This window comes from Rhinopithecus roxellana, chromosome 1 (genome assembly GCF_007565055.1).
Source record: "Rhinopithecus roxellana isolate Shanxi Qingling chromosome 1, ASM756505v1, whole genome shotgun sequence".
NCBI classification, from domain to species: Eukaryota; Metazoa; Chordata; class Mammalia; order Primates; family Cercopithecidae; genus Rhinopithecus; species Rhinopithecus roxellana.
Genome location: NC_044549.1, coordinates 202,851,471 through 202,869,694, shown reverse-complemented (window position 1 = coordinate 202,869,694; position 18,224 = coordinate 202,851,471). Strand labels below are relative to the sequence as shown.

Here is an 18,224-nt window from a genome sequence, read left to right as displayed (position 1 = left end):
AGTGTGCCCAGTTACACATTTTCAGACATCATCTTGTTTATTACAAAACTTAAAACGCCTTCCCCAGGCAAGATACAATTTTATCCTACACATTGTTCACCTTCATCTGTAGAGTCAAATGTAATCTGCCAGCTTGTGTTAACAAGCGGAATGCTTCCCGTTTGGTCAAGGTTGAGGGACAGTACAGAAATCTTATATTCTAATGAGTACAGCATCCTTCCACCATCCAAGCCATCCACCTTAGGCTTGGAGGTTCAAGTCCGGGTCTAGAGAAGAGAAAGTTTCGTACCCAACCTTGTAGTCTTTCCTTCGGTAGTACATTCGTGTCAGCACGGTCATTAGGAAGGTCTCCAGGATGAGGAGGTGGCAATTCATCACTGCAGTGTGGGGTGAAATACAAGGTAGGTTATGCTGAGTCACAGAGGTGGTATTTTACTAGCAGCCCTGGCAGAGGAGTTGAGCAACACTTTCTCCAGTTGATCCCCAAACTAGGACTTAGGGATACAAAATTGTCATAAATAACATCGGGTTAATGGTAGAGCCAGAACCAGAACTGGGCTGTCTGCTGCTGTGCTGTGAGGCTAGCACTGAAGTCCGTTTCTTCTATGTGTTCCATCAACATGGGTTTCTGTGTTTTAACCACACCCATTCCTCTCCCGGGAGCTGAGGACTGAACCCGTGGCTTCCTGGTTGGCCCTCAGGGCTGGCCTCAAGCTGTGGGGTTTCCCTTCTCCTCTGTGATCAGAGAGGCCATCCTTCCCTCAAAGCCATCGTTGGCATTCCCTGGAGATCCCTTCTGAACACTGAGCAGAAGTCAGGCCGGCCTAATGTCTGTTCTGAGGCTCTTTCTTTCCTGACTCTCCCCGTCTCATCCATCCCACGATGGGATAGGAGCCTTCACGTGCTCACCTTGAGACCTGGTTTTAGAGGAAAAGGGAGGCGAACAAGCAATCTGCCCGCCATTGGCCAAGACTGAGAAGATGGCGGGCTGTAGGGCAGTCAGGATGAGGAGAACCTGCGGAACATAGAGAGGCAAGGGTGGGCTAGGCCTGCTCTCACGGCACAGCGCGCAGCCAGCCCACTGCGCCCACTGCTGGGCCTGGCCCTTCCACGGGCAGATTCCACCCACCACCAGATCTGTGCAGTCACAGAGGGTTGAAGCTGTCACTTCATTAAAAATCTGTGGGATTTTCATCTTCAGGCAAATGACGTTCTCATTTTCTACCCAATATTTTATTGGAGTTTCTGACAAGATACAAGAACTCATTTTTAATTCCCTTTCTCAGGCTTGGCTACCAGTGAGCACTTACTGGATAAAAAGATGGGTGATTAGAGAAGTCATTCCATCTAGCTCACGTGCCTGAGGTCCCTGCTCTAGAATAATGGACGATTCACCATGAAAATGCCCTTTGAAAACTCTGCCATGCCAGGGACTGCGGGGAGAGGGCAGTGGGGAACATGTTTAATGGGTGCCGGGTTTCCGCTGGGGAAATGTCAGTTCTGGAGATGGATGGTGGTAGTGGTAGTGCAACGATGTGAATGTACTTAATGCCACAGAACCTTACACTTCAAAACCATTAACAGGGCAAATTTTATCAAGATTTCACCACAATAAAGAAAGAAGGCGAAAGATGAGAAGAAGAAGATCGCCGCCCAGGGGCCCTGGAAGCACGGTGTGTCTTAGCACTGCCCTCCCTGAGTACGCTGTGTGGGAGCCCAGCTGCTTCCAGGCTGGCGTGGCTCGCCCAGGCTGCCCCACATTAACCATGGGCAGGCTCAGCCACCACAGGGCTTTTATCTTTCGGCCTGGTCTCAAGTACATCTGGGACCCAGAACCTTTCTGCCCCTTCAATCCCTGACCTGTTCCGGGGACTTCTCTCTCTGTTCCCATAGCGTCTTCCATTCTACCTACTATGTGCCTGGAAGTTCACATTTGGGAGGCATCTGCATAGATGAAATGAGAATGTATGTAAATTCACTCTGTTAACTGTAGGGCAGTCATTATGCCTTGGGAGTAGAAGACCAGCAAGGAGACAGGATGGAGAGAGAAGGAGAACAAGACTGGGTTAGAAGTCATTACATTTGGTGGAAAAGTCATCTTTGGGGTTAGAGAATGCAGCACGTAGGAGGCGGGCAAACATGCCTTTGAGAGAATTTTCAGAATCGGTGTGAAGATGAAGGTCAGGGTAAGGAGAAGACAGATCTGCACACAGATGTGTGCAGGAGTCAGACATACCTGGGTGTAAATTCTAACCCCATCCCTTATGTGCCTTTGAGCAAGAACATCTCTGGGTCTGTTTCTTCCTTTGTAAAATGGGAATAATAATAACTCCCAGGGTTGTGAAAATTTAAGTGTAATGTGTGAAAGTGCCTCGCAGGTGGTGTGGGTAGTTCCTGTAGCTATGCTAGTGCTGCTGCTGGTGTTGATGGATTATAGGATTTTAGAAAGTCATAGGTAGAAAAGGAAAGGAAGAAGCAAGGGTAGACAAATGTAAGGTTTGTTAACATCCGTGTTATAGGTGAAATTGTGTCCCCCAGAACGCTATGTTGAAGTCTTTGCCCCCAAGTACTTGTGACCTTATTTAAGAACAGTTTGTTTCACGTGTAATTGGTTAAGATGAGGTGGTAATGGAATAGGGTGGGCCCTTAATCCAATTTGACTGGTGTCCTAAAAATAGATGATATGGGCGGGTGCAGTGGCTCACGCCTGTAATCCCAACACTTTGGGAAGCCAAGGCGGGTGGATCACCTGGGGTCAGGAGTGTGAGACCAGCCTGGCCAACATAGTGAAACCCTGTCTCTACTAAAAATACAAAATTCGCTGGGTGTGGTGGTGCATGCCTGTAATCCCAGCTCCTCGGGATTACAGGCTCCTCGGGATTCTGAGGCAGCAGAATTGCCTAACCCAAGATCCCACCACTGCACTCCAGCCTGGGCAACAGAGCGAGATTCCGGATTCCGTTTCCAAGAAAAAAGAAGACACACAGAGGCCGGGCGCGGTGGCTCAAGCCTGTAATCCCAGCACTTTGGGAGGCCGAGACGGGCGGATCACGAGGTCAGGAGATCGAGACCATCCTGGCTAACACGGTGAAACCCCGTCTCTACTAAAAAATACAAAAAACTAGCTGGGCGAGGTGGTGGCGCCTGTAGTCCCAGCTACTCGGGAGGCTGAGGCAGGAGAATGGCCTAAACCTGGGAGGCCTAAACCTGGGAGGCGGAGCTTGCAGTGAGCTGAGATCCGGCCACTGCACTCCAGCCTGGGCGACAGAGCGAGACTCCGTCTCAAAAAAAAAAAAAAAAGAAGACACACAGAAACACATGGGGAGAATGTCATGAGACAATGGAGGCAAAAACTGGAGTGACACAAATGCTGGTCAAGGGTCGCCCAGGACTCTGCTGGGAACCACCGGAAACAAGAGAGGCTGGAGACCCCCGCAGGGCTCAAAGGGAGCAGGGCCCTGCGGGCTCCTTGACTGTGGGCTTCTAGCCTGCAGCACATGAGACAAGACGTGTCTGTTGTTTCAAGCCACCTGGTTTGTGGTATTTTGTCACGGCAGCCCTGGGAAACAATTCCAGCACAGAAAGACAAAAAGCGGGAAGCACAGGAAGCATTTTCCAAATCTCTTCGGAGATCTGAGACTTATGAAAAAAATGCCCGGGCTCACTTTTAGCCTTTGTTGGTCTCACCTCCTAACCCCAACCATGCGTAGGTCTGTTATGAAACATCTTTTCTCCCCCAGGGCGCAGTTACCTGGAACAGAGCAAATTTGGCTCCCATGCTCTGCTCACCCAGGTGGAGCCTGGCTTGCCGGGAAAGGATGCCCAGGCACCAGAGAGCCAGCAGTGTGGACACGCCGAGGAAAGTGTTGATCCATAGAGCTGTGCTTGTCTCAGAAATCTGGTGGCAACAGAAAGTAGTCAGTGAGGCAGGCAAGCTTTCTCTCCCTCTCTCTTTCTTTTTAAGAGATGGTGTCACTCTGTCACCGAGCTGATTGCAGTGGTGCAATCATAGCTCACTGCAGCGTCACACTCCTGGCTCCAGTGGTCCACTAGCCTCAGGCTCCTGAGTAGCTGGGACTACAGGTGCACACCACCATTCCCAGCTAACTTTTGTTTTGTTCTTTTAAATAATAGAGATGGGCCAAGCGTGGTGGCTCACGCCTATAATCCCAGCACTTTGGGAGGCAGAGGTGGGCGGATCACCTGAAGTCAGGAGATCGAGGTCATCCTGACTAACACGGTGAAACCCTGTCTCTACTAAAAATACAAAATTAGCAGGGCATGGTGGCGCATGCCTGTAATCCTAGCTACTCGGAAGGCTGAGGCAGGAGAATTGCTTGAACCCAGGAGGTGGAGGTTGCAGTGAGCTGGGATCGTGCTATTGCACTCCAGCCTGGGCAACAGAAGAGAAACTCTGTCTCAAAAAAAAAAAGAGAGAGAGGAGATCTCACTATGTTGCCCAAGCTGGTCTCAAACTCCTGGCTTCAAGTGATCCTCCCGCCTCAGCCTCCCAAAGTGCAGGGATTACAGGTATGAACCACCATGCCCAGTCTAATTTTAGAAAAAGGGTCTTGCTATATTGCCCAGGCTGGTCTTGAACTCTCACTCTTGAGCAGTCCTCCCACCTCGGCCTTGTGAGCCATTGGGATTACAGGCATGTGTCACGGCACCTGGTGCTTCCTTCCATCTCTCCTCTCCCATGGCAGGAAAGGTAATGAGCAAAGCCCCAGAGCCTGGGCCTATTGCAGTTCTTTCCTCTCCCTGGCAGAGTCCCTGAGCCTCTGTGTTCCCACAGCCACCCTTTTCTGGGGCCCTTTGTCAAGGGGTGTTGGCTCTGGCTATCCCTTTTAGAACACAAAGGTATTAGATGAGTCTTGGGCTGTGCTGCCCCTTACTCCCGGCTTACGTCTGCTGGGTCATAGATGTCGTCGGGGATGAGGAACAGGCCCGCCAGGCTCAGCGTTATCTTCAGGAAGGCGTATTGGAAAGGACCCAGCATCAGCATCTGAAGCTTCTTCCTGCGTGGGGAAGAGGGTTAGGAGCACAGGCCACAAACCAGCTGTCCCAGGAAGACCCCCCGCTCCTCACTGGGCTCCTGTGCTGAGGCTTGGCTGCCACCGTAAACACCAACCAGGTTAAGTGGGTGGAGATGGAGGAAAACACCAGAATGTTGAGAGTGCTGGGAACCCTCTTAGTCTCCCGCTCACCTCCAGACCAGAATGCTGTCTTTGGAGCGAGGTCTGGGAGTGTGACCTCAACCTCATTCACCAAAGTGGGCAGAAGGGGCAAGCAAGCGAATGGCCCCAAGTCCAGTTTTCTCTGTGTGGCTAAGGCTTGCAGGGTGCAGTTAAGTTCAGTGATGAGAATTTAGGAGCTCTCTTTCCTCTGCTCCCGTCCCCTGAGGTTGGTGCCCCTGAGTCCTGGCTGTGGGATGCCCACCCTTCCGTCACTGGCTTTGGCCCATTCACGCCTAATTCCCAGAGCCTTGAAGAGGGCTAGGGGGCCAGAAGAGGCTCCTGGGAAGGGGCCAGAAGAGGCTCCCCAGCTCCTGGAGGAGGCACCTTGGCCCTGCCTCACCTGGTGAGCAGCAGCCGCGGACAGCAGGGGCAGCAGCAGCAGCAGGGGCCTGTGTGGACCATCATCGGGGTGTCCCTCAGCGTCCTCAGCACTGCCTCCTTCCCCCCAAAGCCTTCCACCATGACCAGCATCAGCAGGTAAAAGCACACGGCATAAAACCTGGGGTGGGGAGAGAAGGGGGCCTACGAGGTGGGGGCACGCTGCAGGGACACCCCTTTGCTGCCAGAGGGAAAGACGGCAGGGAGAGGCGGGGCCTACCGAGGGGAAGAGGTAGGGCTGGGCCTTCTGGGTGTGTTCCCCAAGAGGAGCCAGGGAGAGGAGACAGGACAGGACGGGGAGAAGGGGAATTTCAGACTGTGGGAACAACGGGGCTGGCTGAGGAACGTGCCAGATGTGAAAGCGAGGCATTCCCTGAGCAGAACTAGGAGTGCACGATCCCCGAACTAGCAGAGTTTGGGAAGGGCCAGACTGGTGGTCAGCTGGGATCAAGGACACGGACTCTGGAGTCCTGGTGAGCAGGAGCAGAGGGGCCCTCGGAGGGGGAGTGAGGCAGGGCACTCACGCGGCGATGGCCATTTCCACCAGAAACAGGGAACGAGGGATCCAGAGGCCAAAGCAGCAGAACACAGACACCACCTGTTCAGAAGGGGCAGGAGCAGGTGAGGGTGGGAGGGAGACCGCTGAGGCTCCTGAAACCTTTTGTGGCAAGGGCACAGAAGGCAAAGCCTATATGTTTGAGGCAGCGTTCCTTAAACGTTGCCAGCCAGAAGAACCAATTAAATCAAGCAAACCAAGGACCTGTGTAACGGCTGGGGGAGGGTGTTTCAAAAGCCTCGACATAAGGATGGAGCTGAGTGTGACCCTGTGGAATGAGACTCCCCACACAGGAACCACGGCCTGCCCCTACAGGAAGGAAGCTCTTTTAATAGCAGTACTGTGGCAGGGAGCAGTGAGTGAGGCCGCTGGTGGGCTGAGCAGGTCTCCAGCTCTCTCCGCAGCCCTTCGAATTCAAACACTGCATCCCACAGCCTTCCAAGCGGAGGATCCTTACTGCAAGGGGAGATCGGATTGCAAACCTCCACCCTCAGCGGGTAGTGGCAGGAAACTCTTTGCTGAAGTGACTTGCTGAGTTTCGAGGAATTCTCACATTGGTCTCTGCCTTCTTTTCAGTTCCCCCCGCAGGGCAGCCCCAGGGCCTCACCGTGGGTGCTGAGCTATTCCAGAGCAGAGTCCGCCTCTTGATGGGGCAACGGGTGTTCTTGTACAGGTAGACGGCATCCTCCAGGAAGATGGCAATGGAGCCCAGCACCAGCAAGGTCATGATGCTGGTGAGGGCAAGTTCCACAGGGCCCAGGGCTAGAGGAGGAGAAGGCAGAGAGCTGACGACCGGGACTGAGCAGGAGAAGGTGTGGGCTTGTTCCCTTGGATCGAAGTGGCCTTACTGGATCTAGGCTCCTACCCGTGCACAGGAATGATGATTTTTTAGACTTTTTTTTTTAGATGGAGACTTGCTGTGTCACCCAGGTTGGAGTGCAGTGGTGCAAAATCGGCTCGCTGCAACCTCCGCCTCCCGGGTTTAAGCAATTCTCCTGCCTCAGCTGCCAAGTAGCTGGGGTTACAGATGCCCGCCACTACACCTGGCTAATTTTTGTATTTTTAGTAGAGATGGTTTTCTCCATGTTGGCCAGGATGGTCCCGAACTCCTGACCTCAAGTGATCCACTCGCCTTGGCCCCACAAAGTGCTGGAATTACAGGCCTGAGCCCCCGTGCCTGACCCCAATTCACTTTTCTATCTCCAGTGCCAGGTGTTACACTAGCAAATGTAGATCAATTAACATAATTGAAGCAGAATGTAATCTATGGGACATTCCGGAGCTGTTTAAGTTGATTTCACCATAATTATATGGTGAAACCAAGACATCAGGAGGTACTTTTTTGTGGGGAGGACAGGGTCTCACTCTGGCGCCCAGGTTGGAGGGCAGTGGTGCGATCATAGCTCACTGCAACCTTGACCTTCCGGGTTCAAACCATCCTCCAACCTCAGCCTCCCAAGTAGTCTGGGACTACAGGCGTTCACCACCACCACGGCTGGCTAATTTTTATGATTTTCTGTAGAGACGGGGTCTCACTACGTTGCCCAGACTGGTCTCAAACTCCTGGGCTTAAGCAGTCCTCCCACCTTGGCCTCCCAAAGTGCTGGGATTACAGGTGTGAGCCACCACACTAGACCAGGGGGAACTTCAACAAAAGAGAAATGGATATAAATAAAAACCCCAAGGACACCTGACCCAAGCTGGCCTCATGCTTGGTCTTACATGAAATATAGTCCATTGGTTCTCAAACTTTCATGGATATTGCAATCATTTTGGGAGTTGTTAAAAAGCAGCTAGCTGGCTAGGCGCGGTGGCTCACACCTGTAATCCCAGCACTTTGGGAGGCCGAGGTGGGCAGATCACGAGGTCAGGAGATCGAGACCATCCTGGCTAACACGGTGAAACCCCGTCTCTACTAAAAATACAAAAAATTAGCCGGGCGAGGTGGCGGGCGCCTGTAGTCCCAGCTACTCGGGAGGCTGAGGCAGGAGAATGGTGTGAACCCGGGAGGCGGAGCTTGCAGTGAGCCGAGATCCGGCCACTGCACTCCAGCCTGGGCGACAGAGCGAGACTCTGTCCCAAAAAAAAAAAAAAAAGCTAGCTGCCCAGGCCTTACCTTCAGACGTGTGTGTCAACAGATCTGAAATGGGCCCAGTAATCTGCATTTTTAGCAAGCTCACCTGATAGTGGTCAGAGGATGGCCAACACTTTGACAAATACTGATAGACCTCATCTGGCCTCACCGTTGCTAACAGAAAAAAAATGAATATAGTCGCAATATGTGTTTCCGAACAAACGTGATTCATTAATGCAGCCGTTAGTTTGAAAGAAAGGGTTCTAGGTCCTTAGTGACCCTGTGGTCATTTAAGTGTCTTTTCTAGTTTTTGAACCCTCCTTTGCACCTCCTACCTGGCTAGATAAGAGGAAGAAAGGTAGAAAACTGCCAGACGCCAGTCATTGTCCTGTTGCCTTGCAGGGCGAGCATGAGGAAGAGATTGGCTAGTCTGCTGTGTTTTGGTGACGAAGGATCATGAAGGCAGCTCAGTGGGAGCAATATGACTGCTGAAACCAAAACAGGGAGAAAGGTGGCCACGGGACAGACTTGAGCTGTTGTCTCGGTCAGTCGCACCTGGTGGCACCACAGGACCAACCAGGACTATGGGTGAATCTGTCAAAAAATACGCGGCTCCTCAGCCGGGCGCAGTGGCTCACACCTGTAGTCCCAGCACTTCGGGAAGCTGAGGGGGGCAGATCATTTAGGCCAGGAGTCCGAGACCAGCCTGGCCAACACAGCAAAACCCCACCTCTACTAAAAACACAGAAATTAGCCGGGTGTGGTGGCGCCTGCCTGTGGTCCCAGCTACTCGGGGAGAGGTGGAGGCTGCAGTGAGCCAAGATCACACCACTGCCTTCCAGCCTGGGTGACAGAGCGAGACCCTGTCTCAAACAAACAAAAAACAAGAAGAGGAAAATGTCTATAATACTGAAAAAAGTTAGCAATGCTTATGTTTGGGTGATGGGGCTACGGATGATCTGTGTCTTCTTTTCTATCTTCTTACTTTTTTCTATCTTTTCTGAGTATTCTTTGTTTTTTTTTTAATTAAACAACTTAAATTTATTTTCTCACAGTTTTGGAGGCGAGAAGTTCAAGATCAAGGTGTCAGCAGGTTTGATTTCTCCTGAGGCCTCTCTCCTCCACTTGCAGACAACTCCCCTCCCCTCCGCTCCCCTCCCCACTACCTTCCTCCCTCCCCCCCCCCCACCTCCCCTCCCTTGACCTCTCCTCCCATTCTCTTCTTTCTTTCAAGGAAGTTTCACTCTTGTCACCCAGGCTGGAGTGCAGTGGCCTGATCTCAGCTTACTGCACCCTCCACCTCCCAGGTTTAAGTGATTCTCCTGCCTCAGCCTTCCAAGTAGCTGGGACTACAGGCACCTGCCCAGCTAGTGGAGACAGTTTTCGCCATGTTGGCCAGGCTGGTCTTGATCTCCTGACCTCAACTGATCCGCCCGCCTTGGCCTCCCAAAGTGCTGGGATCACAGGCGTGAGCCTCCGCGCCCGGCCTAAACATTAAATAATAAACCATCGTAGAGAAATCCCATTGTTAACTGGGATCACAGGCGTGAGCCTCCGCGCCCAGCCGACAACCACGTTTCTACTGTGTCCTCCGCACCCGGCCAACAACCACATTTCTACCGTGTCCTCACACGGCCTTTTCTCCGTGTGTGAAAATCCCTAGTGTCTTTCTTTTCCAATTATTCTATAATGAATATGTATCTTATAACAAAAATAAACCTTTTTTTGGAAAAGATCATATTCTTCCAAATATACAATGATGTGAAAAATTTATTTTGTGTTGTGCTTACAAAAACAGAACATAAAATTATAGGAATAATATGATTTCTACAAATGTTAAATAAAGCATAGAGAAAGGGCCAGGATTACAGAGCTCATGCCCTGTAATCCCAGCACTTTGGGAGGCCGAGGTGGGTGGGTCACCTGAGGTCAGGAGTTCAAGACCACTCTGGCCAACATGGTGGAACCCCATCCCTACCAAAAATACAAAATTAGCCAGGCGTGGTGGCGTGTGCCTGTAATCCCAGCTACTCTGAGAGGCTGAGGCAGAAGAATTGCTTGAACTGGGAGGTGGAGGTTGCAGTGAGCTGAGATCACACCACTGCACTCCAGCCTGGGCAACAGAGCCAGACTCTGTTTCAAAAAAAAAAAAAAAAAAGGAAATTACACTAAGATATTTGCCGTGCCTGTCTCTGGGTGAGACTGTAGATGCTTTTTTCTCTTTTTACTGTTCTGTATTTTCTTTTTTTGTTAAACTAAACCTGAATGATTTTTATAATAGAAATGTTTAATTTAAAAAAATGCAGACGATAGGCAAAGTCCAGACAGGAAAAAGCCAAAATTAATGCAGGTGGTTTTCCAAAACCAATGTTCCATGGTTGGGAAAGCAGGGGCCATTGCTAGAGCCTCTCTTACCCCCAGCCCCACGTGCTCATCAGCCCTTGGAGAGTGTAAAAACCGCCCTTTCATACGCCCACCAACCCAGTCTTTCCCAGTCTTCATTTCCCTAACTGCCCCCTGCTCCGTGAAAATCTCCATTGTGGGTGACGTTTCATCCTCCTTCCCCCACATCAGGGCTATTTGTATTTACATAGCTGTTCACTCGCTTATTGCCGGCTCTCCACCTTGTGGTGCAAACTCCACGGAGGCAGGGACCTTGTCAAGCTTGTGCTCTTTCTCAAACGCCTGGAGCAGTAACTGCTCTGTAACTATTTGTTGAATGAAATAAGTAGCCTGTGAGAATTCCTGTCATCATCCCCATTTTATAGACTTTTTCAGGAAACGAGGCCCAGAGAAGGAAGCACCTCGCCCTGGGTCACACAACCTGGAAGTGAAGGAGCGGAGATTGAAGCACAGGGAAAGCCCACACTCCTATTAACCATGACACACAGTGACTGCAGGTGTGTGCACTCGTGGATATGGGAGAGATTATCAAAGGCAACCTGGGAGGGCTGTTCCATTTATGAAGGTGAGGGTGGGGCAGATTCTGACTGTTCAACACAAAAGGTTTTGCAGTGTCTTCTAACTGTTGCCTTTGGTACTCTGATAGGAAAGGAAGAGTTCCTTAGCATCCATAGTCCGATACCGGGGCTGTCCGTCAAACTGCCTTCTTAGGAGATGGCCTCTTCTTTTCTGGTGGAACTCAATTTCCCCAAAAATGCATCTAAATGGATACTATGGGACAAAAGTATTCCACGGCTGAAGAATTTTTGGAAATGCATTAAAGTTAAATATGATGATTCCTGCAGAGCATACTGAAATTTTTAATCTGCTAATTTACATTGTAAATTTCCAAAAGGAGGGTCTAGAATGCACCTTTTACAAAACTTAACTTTAACTTTTTTTTTTGAGATGGAATCTCACTCTGTCACCAGGCTGGTGTGCGGTGGAGTGATCTGAGCTCACTGCAACCTCCGCCTCATGGATTCAAGCAATTCTCCTGCCTCCGCCTCCCAAGTAGCTGGGATTACAGGTACCCACCACCATGCCCAGCTAATTTTTGTATTTTAAGTAGAGATAGGGTTTCACCATGTTGGGCAGGCTGGTCTCGATCTCCTGACCTCATGTGATCCACCTGCCTTGGCCTCCCAAAGTGCTGGGATTACAGGCATGAGCCACTGCACCTGGTCACAATACTTAACTTCCTACAGAACTCTGTTTCCATAAAGGACTCCATGGGGTTAAGTTTCTGAGACTTTGGGAAATGCTTGTCTGGCTGACCATTTTGAATATAATCATACTTACAGCAACTATTAAATTTCCCACTGTCTCTAGAATAACAAAGATTACTTTTTAAAAGAATGAAAACAGGAACATTAAATAAAAATTTGAAAAAAGAGTAATCACCTGTAATCCCCGCTTTCTAACCAAAAATTATTTCCATGATTGCATATCTGCTTCCAGGAGGTTAGGAGCACAGTATGGGGTGTTGGAGTCAGACACTTGAGTTCAAAGTAAAATGCCACTTACTCATAGCTCTATGACCATAGACAGTTACTTATCCTCTCCTTAAGCTTCTTAGCAAAGCACCTGGCGTGTAGTATTTGTTCAATAAAAAGTAGCTTTAAGGCTGGGCACAGCGGTTCACGTCTGTAATCCCAGCACTTTGGGAGGCTGAGGCAGGAGGATTGCTTGAGCTGGAGAGTTTGAGATCAACCTGGGCAACAAAGTGAGACTCTGTCTCTACAAAAATTAAAAGTTAGCCCAGGCATGGTGGTGTGTGCCTGCAGTCCCAGCTACTCGAGAGGATGAGGTGGGAGGATCACTTGAGCCCACTGCAGTGAGCCGTGATTAAAAAAAAAAAAAAAAGATTCAATCGTTCTTCCAGAATAATAGCTTTCTCTCTCTCTCTCTCTCTCTCTCTCTTTATTTTTATTTTTTAAATTGAGACAGGGTTTCAGTCTGTTGCAAAGGCTGAGGCTGGTGGTGCAATCATAGCTCACTGCAACCTTGACCTCCCGGGGTTGCAGCATGGCCCACCATAACTGGCCTGAAATAGTTTTCTTAGCATTTAATTTTAAGTTCGAGACCAGCCTGGGTGACACGGAGGAACTCCATCTCTACAAAAAAAACACAAAAATTAGCCGGGCTTGGTGACATGTGCCTGTGGTCCCCGCTACTTGGGAGGCTGAGGTGGGAGGATTATCTGAGCCCAGCAGGTGGAGGGTTGGGGTGAGCCAAGCTCACACCACTGCCCTCCAGCCTGGGTGATAGAGAGAGACCCTGTCTCAAAAAAAAAAAAAAAAAAAAAAAAAAAAAAGGAACAACAGAGTTTACGAATGAAGTGAAGGGAAATTTTGCCACATCCTCCCAGAGGCACGTCTTCCTGCTTCCCCTTTTCTGTCTGTGCCATCACCATTGCCCAGAACCAGCACCTACACCGCGAGGTCTTTACTAGATTGCCTGCTCTTTCTTTGAATTGCCTGTTTCCCACACTTCCTCTTCTGTCCCTGCCGCTGCCCTGCCTCAGACTCTTTTCCCACATGCCGGGCCAGGGCAACAATGCATTTCGCATTGCATCCCTGCCTATTTCCTGCTGTTGCTGAGATGCAGTCTTGTTCTGTTGCCCAGGCTGGAGTCCAGTGGTGTGATCTCGGCTCACTGCAACCTCTGCCTCCCAGGTTCAAGCGATTCTCCTGCCTCAGCCACCCAAGTAGCTGGGACTACAGGCACCCGCCACCATGCCTGGCTAATTTTTGTATTTTCAGTAGAGTTGGGATTTCACCATCTTGGCCAGGCTGATCTTGAACTCTTGACCTCAAATGATCCACCCGCATCAGTCTCCCAAAGTGCTGGGATTACAGGCATGAGCCACCGTGCCTGGCCACATCCCTGCTTCTTAAGGCTCTTCCTCTGCTGTCCATCCTGATTACTAATTAATGGCCATGAAGCACTACTTTCATCCAGCCACTCCCAGTCTCAGAGCCCTCAGCAGCGCCTTCTCTCTGTGGGATAAAGTACAGCTCCTCTGCCAGCCTGGCAGGCATCAGGCCTCACCTCACCTGCCGAGCCCTCTCAATTGTTCCCGGTTCTTCCACCAGGATCCTTGAATCCTGCCAGGCCTCACTCCCCTGGGCCTGGGGCACCCCCGACTCATCCTCTCAGCTTCCCTGTCCCCGGAGGGAGGGCCGCTGGCCAAATCCTCCCCACTCTGCCTGCAGCAAGGCTTGCTGGACTAGCAGACTCAGAATGGCCTATTTTGAACAGCCTTGGGGTTTCTACTTGCACATTTTGAAGGAAAGCAATGTGAGAACCGTTTTCATTGTGTAAGACAAGGTTTCTCAACCTGAGCACTGTTGACACTTTGGCCCAAATAATCTTTTTTGTGGGGGCTCTTCCTGTGTGCTGTAGGAGTTTAGCAGCTTTCCTGGCCTGTGACCATGAGGTGCCAGTAGCACCTTCCAGTGTGGCACGGGAACAGTCTCCGGACACTGCCAAATGTTCCCTGCGGGGAGGGCTGCTGTGTAAGGGAAGGCTTGTACCGCCAGCTGCACTGTCTGAACAGGAGGTTCCTGGAACTGGATGTAGCAGCCGCCTGCTGCGCAAACCACAGAGTGGCCGGCAGGCGTCTCCGGACACTCTGGCAGCTGGCAGCCGCTCTGGTTCAGATAATCTGAAATGAAGCCATGCACAGCCCAGGGACACGCCCACGTCTGCGTGGGAAACATACTGAGAGCTTCCTGTTGCCTGAGAAATGCATTAAATGTGCTACAGAGACATCGACTTCTATCCAACATTTCACAGGTAGTCCATATGCAGCAGGAAAACAAAATAAAATGCAGGCGTGAGCCACATTTTCTCTAAGCATGCTCGGGCCATGATTCTCAATGTTTTTGGTGTCCAGGGAATAAGCTGAGCCCCATCCTATGCCTTTCACTTTCTTTTTCTTTTCTTTTATTTTTGAGACGTCATCTCACTCACTCTGTCGCCCTGCTGGAGTGCAATGGCATGATGTCGGCTCACTGCAACCTCCACCTCCCGAGTTCAAGTGACTCTCCTGCCTCAGCCTCCTGAGTAGCTGGGATTACAGGTGCACGCCACCACGCCCAGCTAATTTCTGTATTTTTAGTAGAGACGGGGTTTCGCCATGTTGGCCAGGATGTTCTCGAACTCCTGACCTCAGGTGATCAGCTCACCTCGGCCTCCCAAAGTGCTGGGATCACAGGTGGGAGCCCACTGCGCCTGGCCGATGCCTTTCACTATTTTTTTTTTTTTTCTGAGACGGAGTCTTGCTCTGTCACTCAGGCTGGAGTGCAGTGGTGCAATCTCAGCTCACTGCAAGCTCCGCCTCCTGGGTTCAAGAGATTCTCCTACCTTAGCCTCCCGAGTAGCTGGGACTACAGGCTTACTCTACCATGCTCGGCTAACTTTTGTATTTTTAGTAGTAGAGACAGGGTTTTCACCATCTTGGCCAGGAGGGTCTCAAACTTCTGGCTTCAAGTGATCCACCTGCCTTGGCCTCCCAAAGTGCTGGGATTACAGGCGTTAGCTACCGCGCCCAGCCGACACCTTTCACTTTGAAAAGTAATTCAGTAACAGAATCTTGTTGGCCAACACTGAGAGGACACTTTTGCAGGTTCACCTATTTTTTTTAAAATTATTGTTTTATTCGGAAAAAGTGCTTCTTGCAAAAGGGAAGCTGCAAAACAGAGACCTCTGCAACAATTACTTGTTTTTTCTTAAAGTGAAAGAATGGGTGGGATCCAACGGATCAAAGCGGTAGATGGACGACCAGGAGCACCCCCAAGTTATTTTCAGGAAACTGTGACAAAACGCAAAGGTAAAATTTCCAGTCAAGGAATTCTTCCAACAACTGAACTTGAGCTAGTCTCGGGGATCCCCACGCCCTCCCCTTCAGTGGAAAAGTGTGACTTATTATTGCAAACCAGTGACTCCACTACAATAAACACATCCGTCTACCTGAAAGCTCCGGGGTGGAACGAGGCAAATACCCACAAACACACACCAAAACCCCACAACAGAACGCCCCAGTGAGGAGAAACGTTTTCAGAAAAGGCTGCATCCTTTTCAGAAAGGAGGCTGGATCGTAAAACAAATCCAGCTGGTTCACCTCCATGAAGCTCGTCACCCACAGTAACCACCCTCTAGAATGCCATGCGTCCAGGGCGGGTGCCCTGCAGGCCTCCAGGAGACCCGATGGGGCTTGGACCACTTGGGCACCACCTTGAGTCCCCAGATGGCTCTGGGGTCTGAAAAAGCGCCCCAGGTCGCAGCGCCCCCATTGTGAATGAGCTTTGAGGCCAGTTTTGTGGAGGCCCAGCATGAGGGTTGCTCTCCGGAGCCAGGCTCTCATGCTACCTTTTTGACCCACCGACTCCTTGAGGCATTGCCCTTCTCCAAGGCCTTAACCTCAATGACAGACAGCGGGTCAGTTCTTCTTCCCGGCTGCCCAGGTGGACCAGCTCAGGGCCGCCCCTCCCCAACTCCACTCAGCAATCCTGGTTTCCCTCCTCTCATTTCCCTCTGGGGAGGGTCCCCACTCACCTCTCAGGAGTTGGGCTGCTGTGGGTGGATGAGAGAAGCAGGCAGAGGGGATGCCGTAATTGGTCTTCAGCACCTCCAGAAGATCTGCTGTGTATCTGGCGAGACACCAGCCTGTGCTCAGAACCGTGGGGGCTGGGGGAAGGGGGAGGGGTGCATACTGGACCCTCAACCACTCCTGAACGCAGGACTTTGTCTGTTGCCCTCAGGGCCTCTTTCTCTCTCTCTCTCTTCCCTCCCTCCCTCCCTCCCTCCCTCCCTCCCTTCTTCCCTTCCTCCCTTCCTCCCTCCCTTCCTTCCTTCCTTCCTTCCTCTTTCTTCCTTTTTTTTTCTTTTTGAGACAGGGTCTTGCTCTGTTGCCCAGGCTGGAGTGCAGTGGTGTGTCTTGGCTCACACAAGCAGCCTTGACCTCCCGGGCTCAAGTGATCTATTCGGCCCCCATCCCCAAGGAGTAAGCTGGGACTACAGGTGCACGCCACCACACCCAACTAATTTTGTATATTTTTGGTAGAGACAGGATTTCGCCATGTTGCTCAGACACGAGTCTCGAACTCCTGGACTCAAACTGGAACTGGGCTTGAACTCCTGGACTCCTGCCTCAGCTTCCCAAAGTGCTGGGATTACAGGTGCCCGGCCTCAGGGCCCTTTTCTTAGAGGGAGTGGAGAACTGGCCCAGGCCCAGAACTGGGGAGTAAGACAAGCTGCCACCTAGCTGGGGCGTGCCTGGCTGCGGTGCCTGAAGAGTCCACCGTGGATTCTCTCCATGCTCGTTGGGCCGCAGCCCAGGGACTGACCACTGACCAGAGAGGAAGAGCAGGGTCCCAGAGGAAGGCGAGTCCTTGCAGAGGGACGGCCCCCAGCCCAGGGACTGACCACTGACCAAAGAGGACGAGCAGGATCCCAGAGGAAGGTGAGTCCTTGCAGAGGGACGGCCCCCCTGCGACGGAGGGCCGCTGCCACTTCCTCTGGGAACGCCTTCCACAGCCCCCGCTCTGGGATCTTTCTCTCCCCACGGAGGGGGGCAAGGCCCTGGCCCAAACCCACGTTGTCCCTGAGGACCTAGCAACAGCCAGACCATTTTCAGTCCTGTCTCATTCTGAGTGCGGCAGCCAAAGGGCTCTGGGAGGGAGAGAGGACAGGCCGGGGGACAGGGGCCGCCGCTGCTTAGCAACTGGCCCAGGGCCCGCCGCCTTCACTTACCTGGGGTCAAGCTTTATCTGGGTCCTGCACGGCTCCATGCTGCTTTCTCTCCAGCAATCCCTCTGGCACCGAGGGTGAGGAAGGGCAGGCGGGGCGGGCGGGTGTGGGCCCGGGGCAGCGGCTCCTGCACCGCTGGGCTGCTGGCCTTGCCTGGGCCCGGGACAGGGGCCAGCGGAGTTGCAGAGTCTTCCCCTCTGCCACTGTCCCTCCTTGAGCTTCCTGGGCCAACTTTTCTATCTCAGAGTTCACCCTGGAGGAATTTGATCCTGTAGGCTGGCGAAGTTCCCTGTGCCTGACTCATCCCTGCCCCCAGGTGTGGTCCCTCCCACCTCTTGGAGACGCGCCTTTGGCCACCCCTTGCCCACCCCTTGCCCCTGGCCCGGCCCATCCTATAGGAGTTTTGTGGCAAGTCCACCCTGCCCTTCCAGGAACCTTCTGGGGTGGGGTGGGCTCGCCACAAAGCTCCTGCCCTGGGTAGGGGTGGGGACGAAGTCCTCACTCCTCACCGCAGTACTCCCTGGTCAGATGCCCCTGAAGAACCTGCTGGAACTCAGGCTCCGGCACTCCGCAGTGGGGAGACTCAGGGCTGGAAAAGCCAGATGAGGCCGGTGTGGGTTTCCCAAACCCCAGTTCATCACATCTGGACGATGGGCTCAGCCAGTCCCATGCTGGGCCGGAAGATGCAGCCGAGTGGAGGCCGTGCCTGAGAGTCCGAGTTGCAGAGTGAGATTGCTGGGCATTTTGACAGGTCTTGAAAACCTGCTGAATTATAGGCTTG

General features: G+C 51.8%; 1 protein-coding gene across 1 annotated transcript; it reads right to left on the bottom strand.

The window, feature by feature from the left end:
* Positions 1–11: 11 nt before the first annotated feature.
* SLC51A (solute carrier family 51 alpha subunit) lies at positions 12–18,113 on the bottom strand. The gene is made up of 10 exons (XM_010381199.2): positions 17,879–18,113; positions 17,447–17,696; positions 16,250–16,344; positions 6,779–6,933; positions 6,140–6,213; positions 5,578–5,736; positions 4,907–5,018; positions 3,752–3,898; positions 910–1,015; positions 12–377 (listed from the first exon to the last, which is right to left on the bottom strand). Exons 2-10 carry the CDS (start codon positions 17,482–17,484, stop codon positions 241–243), a joined length of 1,023 nt encoding a protein of 340 aa, XP_010379501.1. The 5' UTR covers positions 17,485–17,696; positions 17,879–18,113; the 3' UTR covers positions 12–240.
* Positions 18,114–18,224: the final 111 nt, after the last annotated feature.

Bases quoted from the DNA above. Each gene is read 5' to 3' on its own strand.
- SLC51A (XM_010381199.2), bottom strand. From the start codon at position 17,484: ATGGAGCCGTGCAGGACCCAGATAAAGCTTGACCCCAG. The intron at 6,214-6,778 runs GTGAGGCCCTGG...CCTTCTGAACAG, and splicing joins GGAATAGCTCAGCACCCACG to GTGGTGTCTGTGTTCTGCTG. The intron at 5,737-6,139 runs GTGAGTGCCCTG...TCCCCACCCCAG, and splicing joins GTGGAAATGGCCATCGCCGC to GTTTTATGCCGTGTGCTTTT.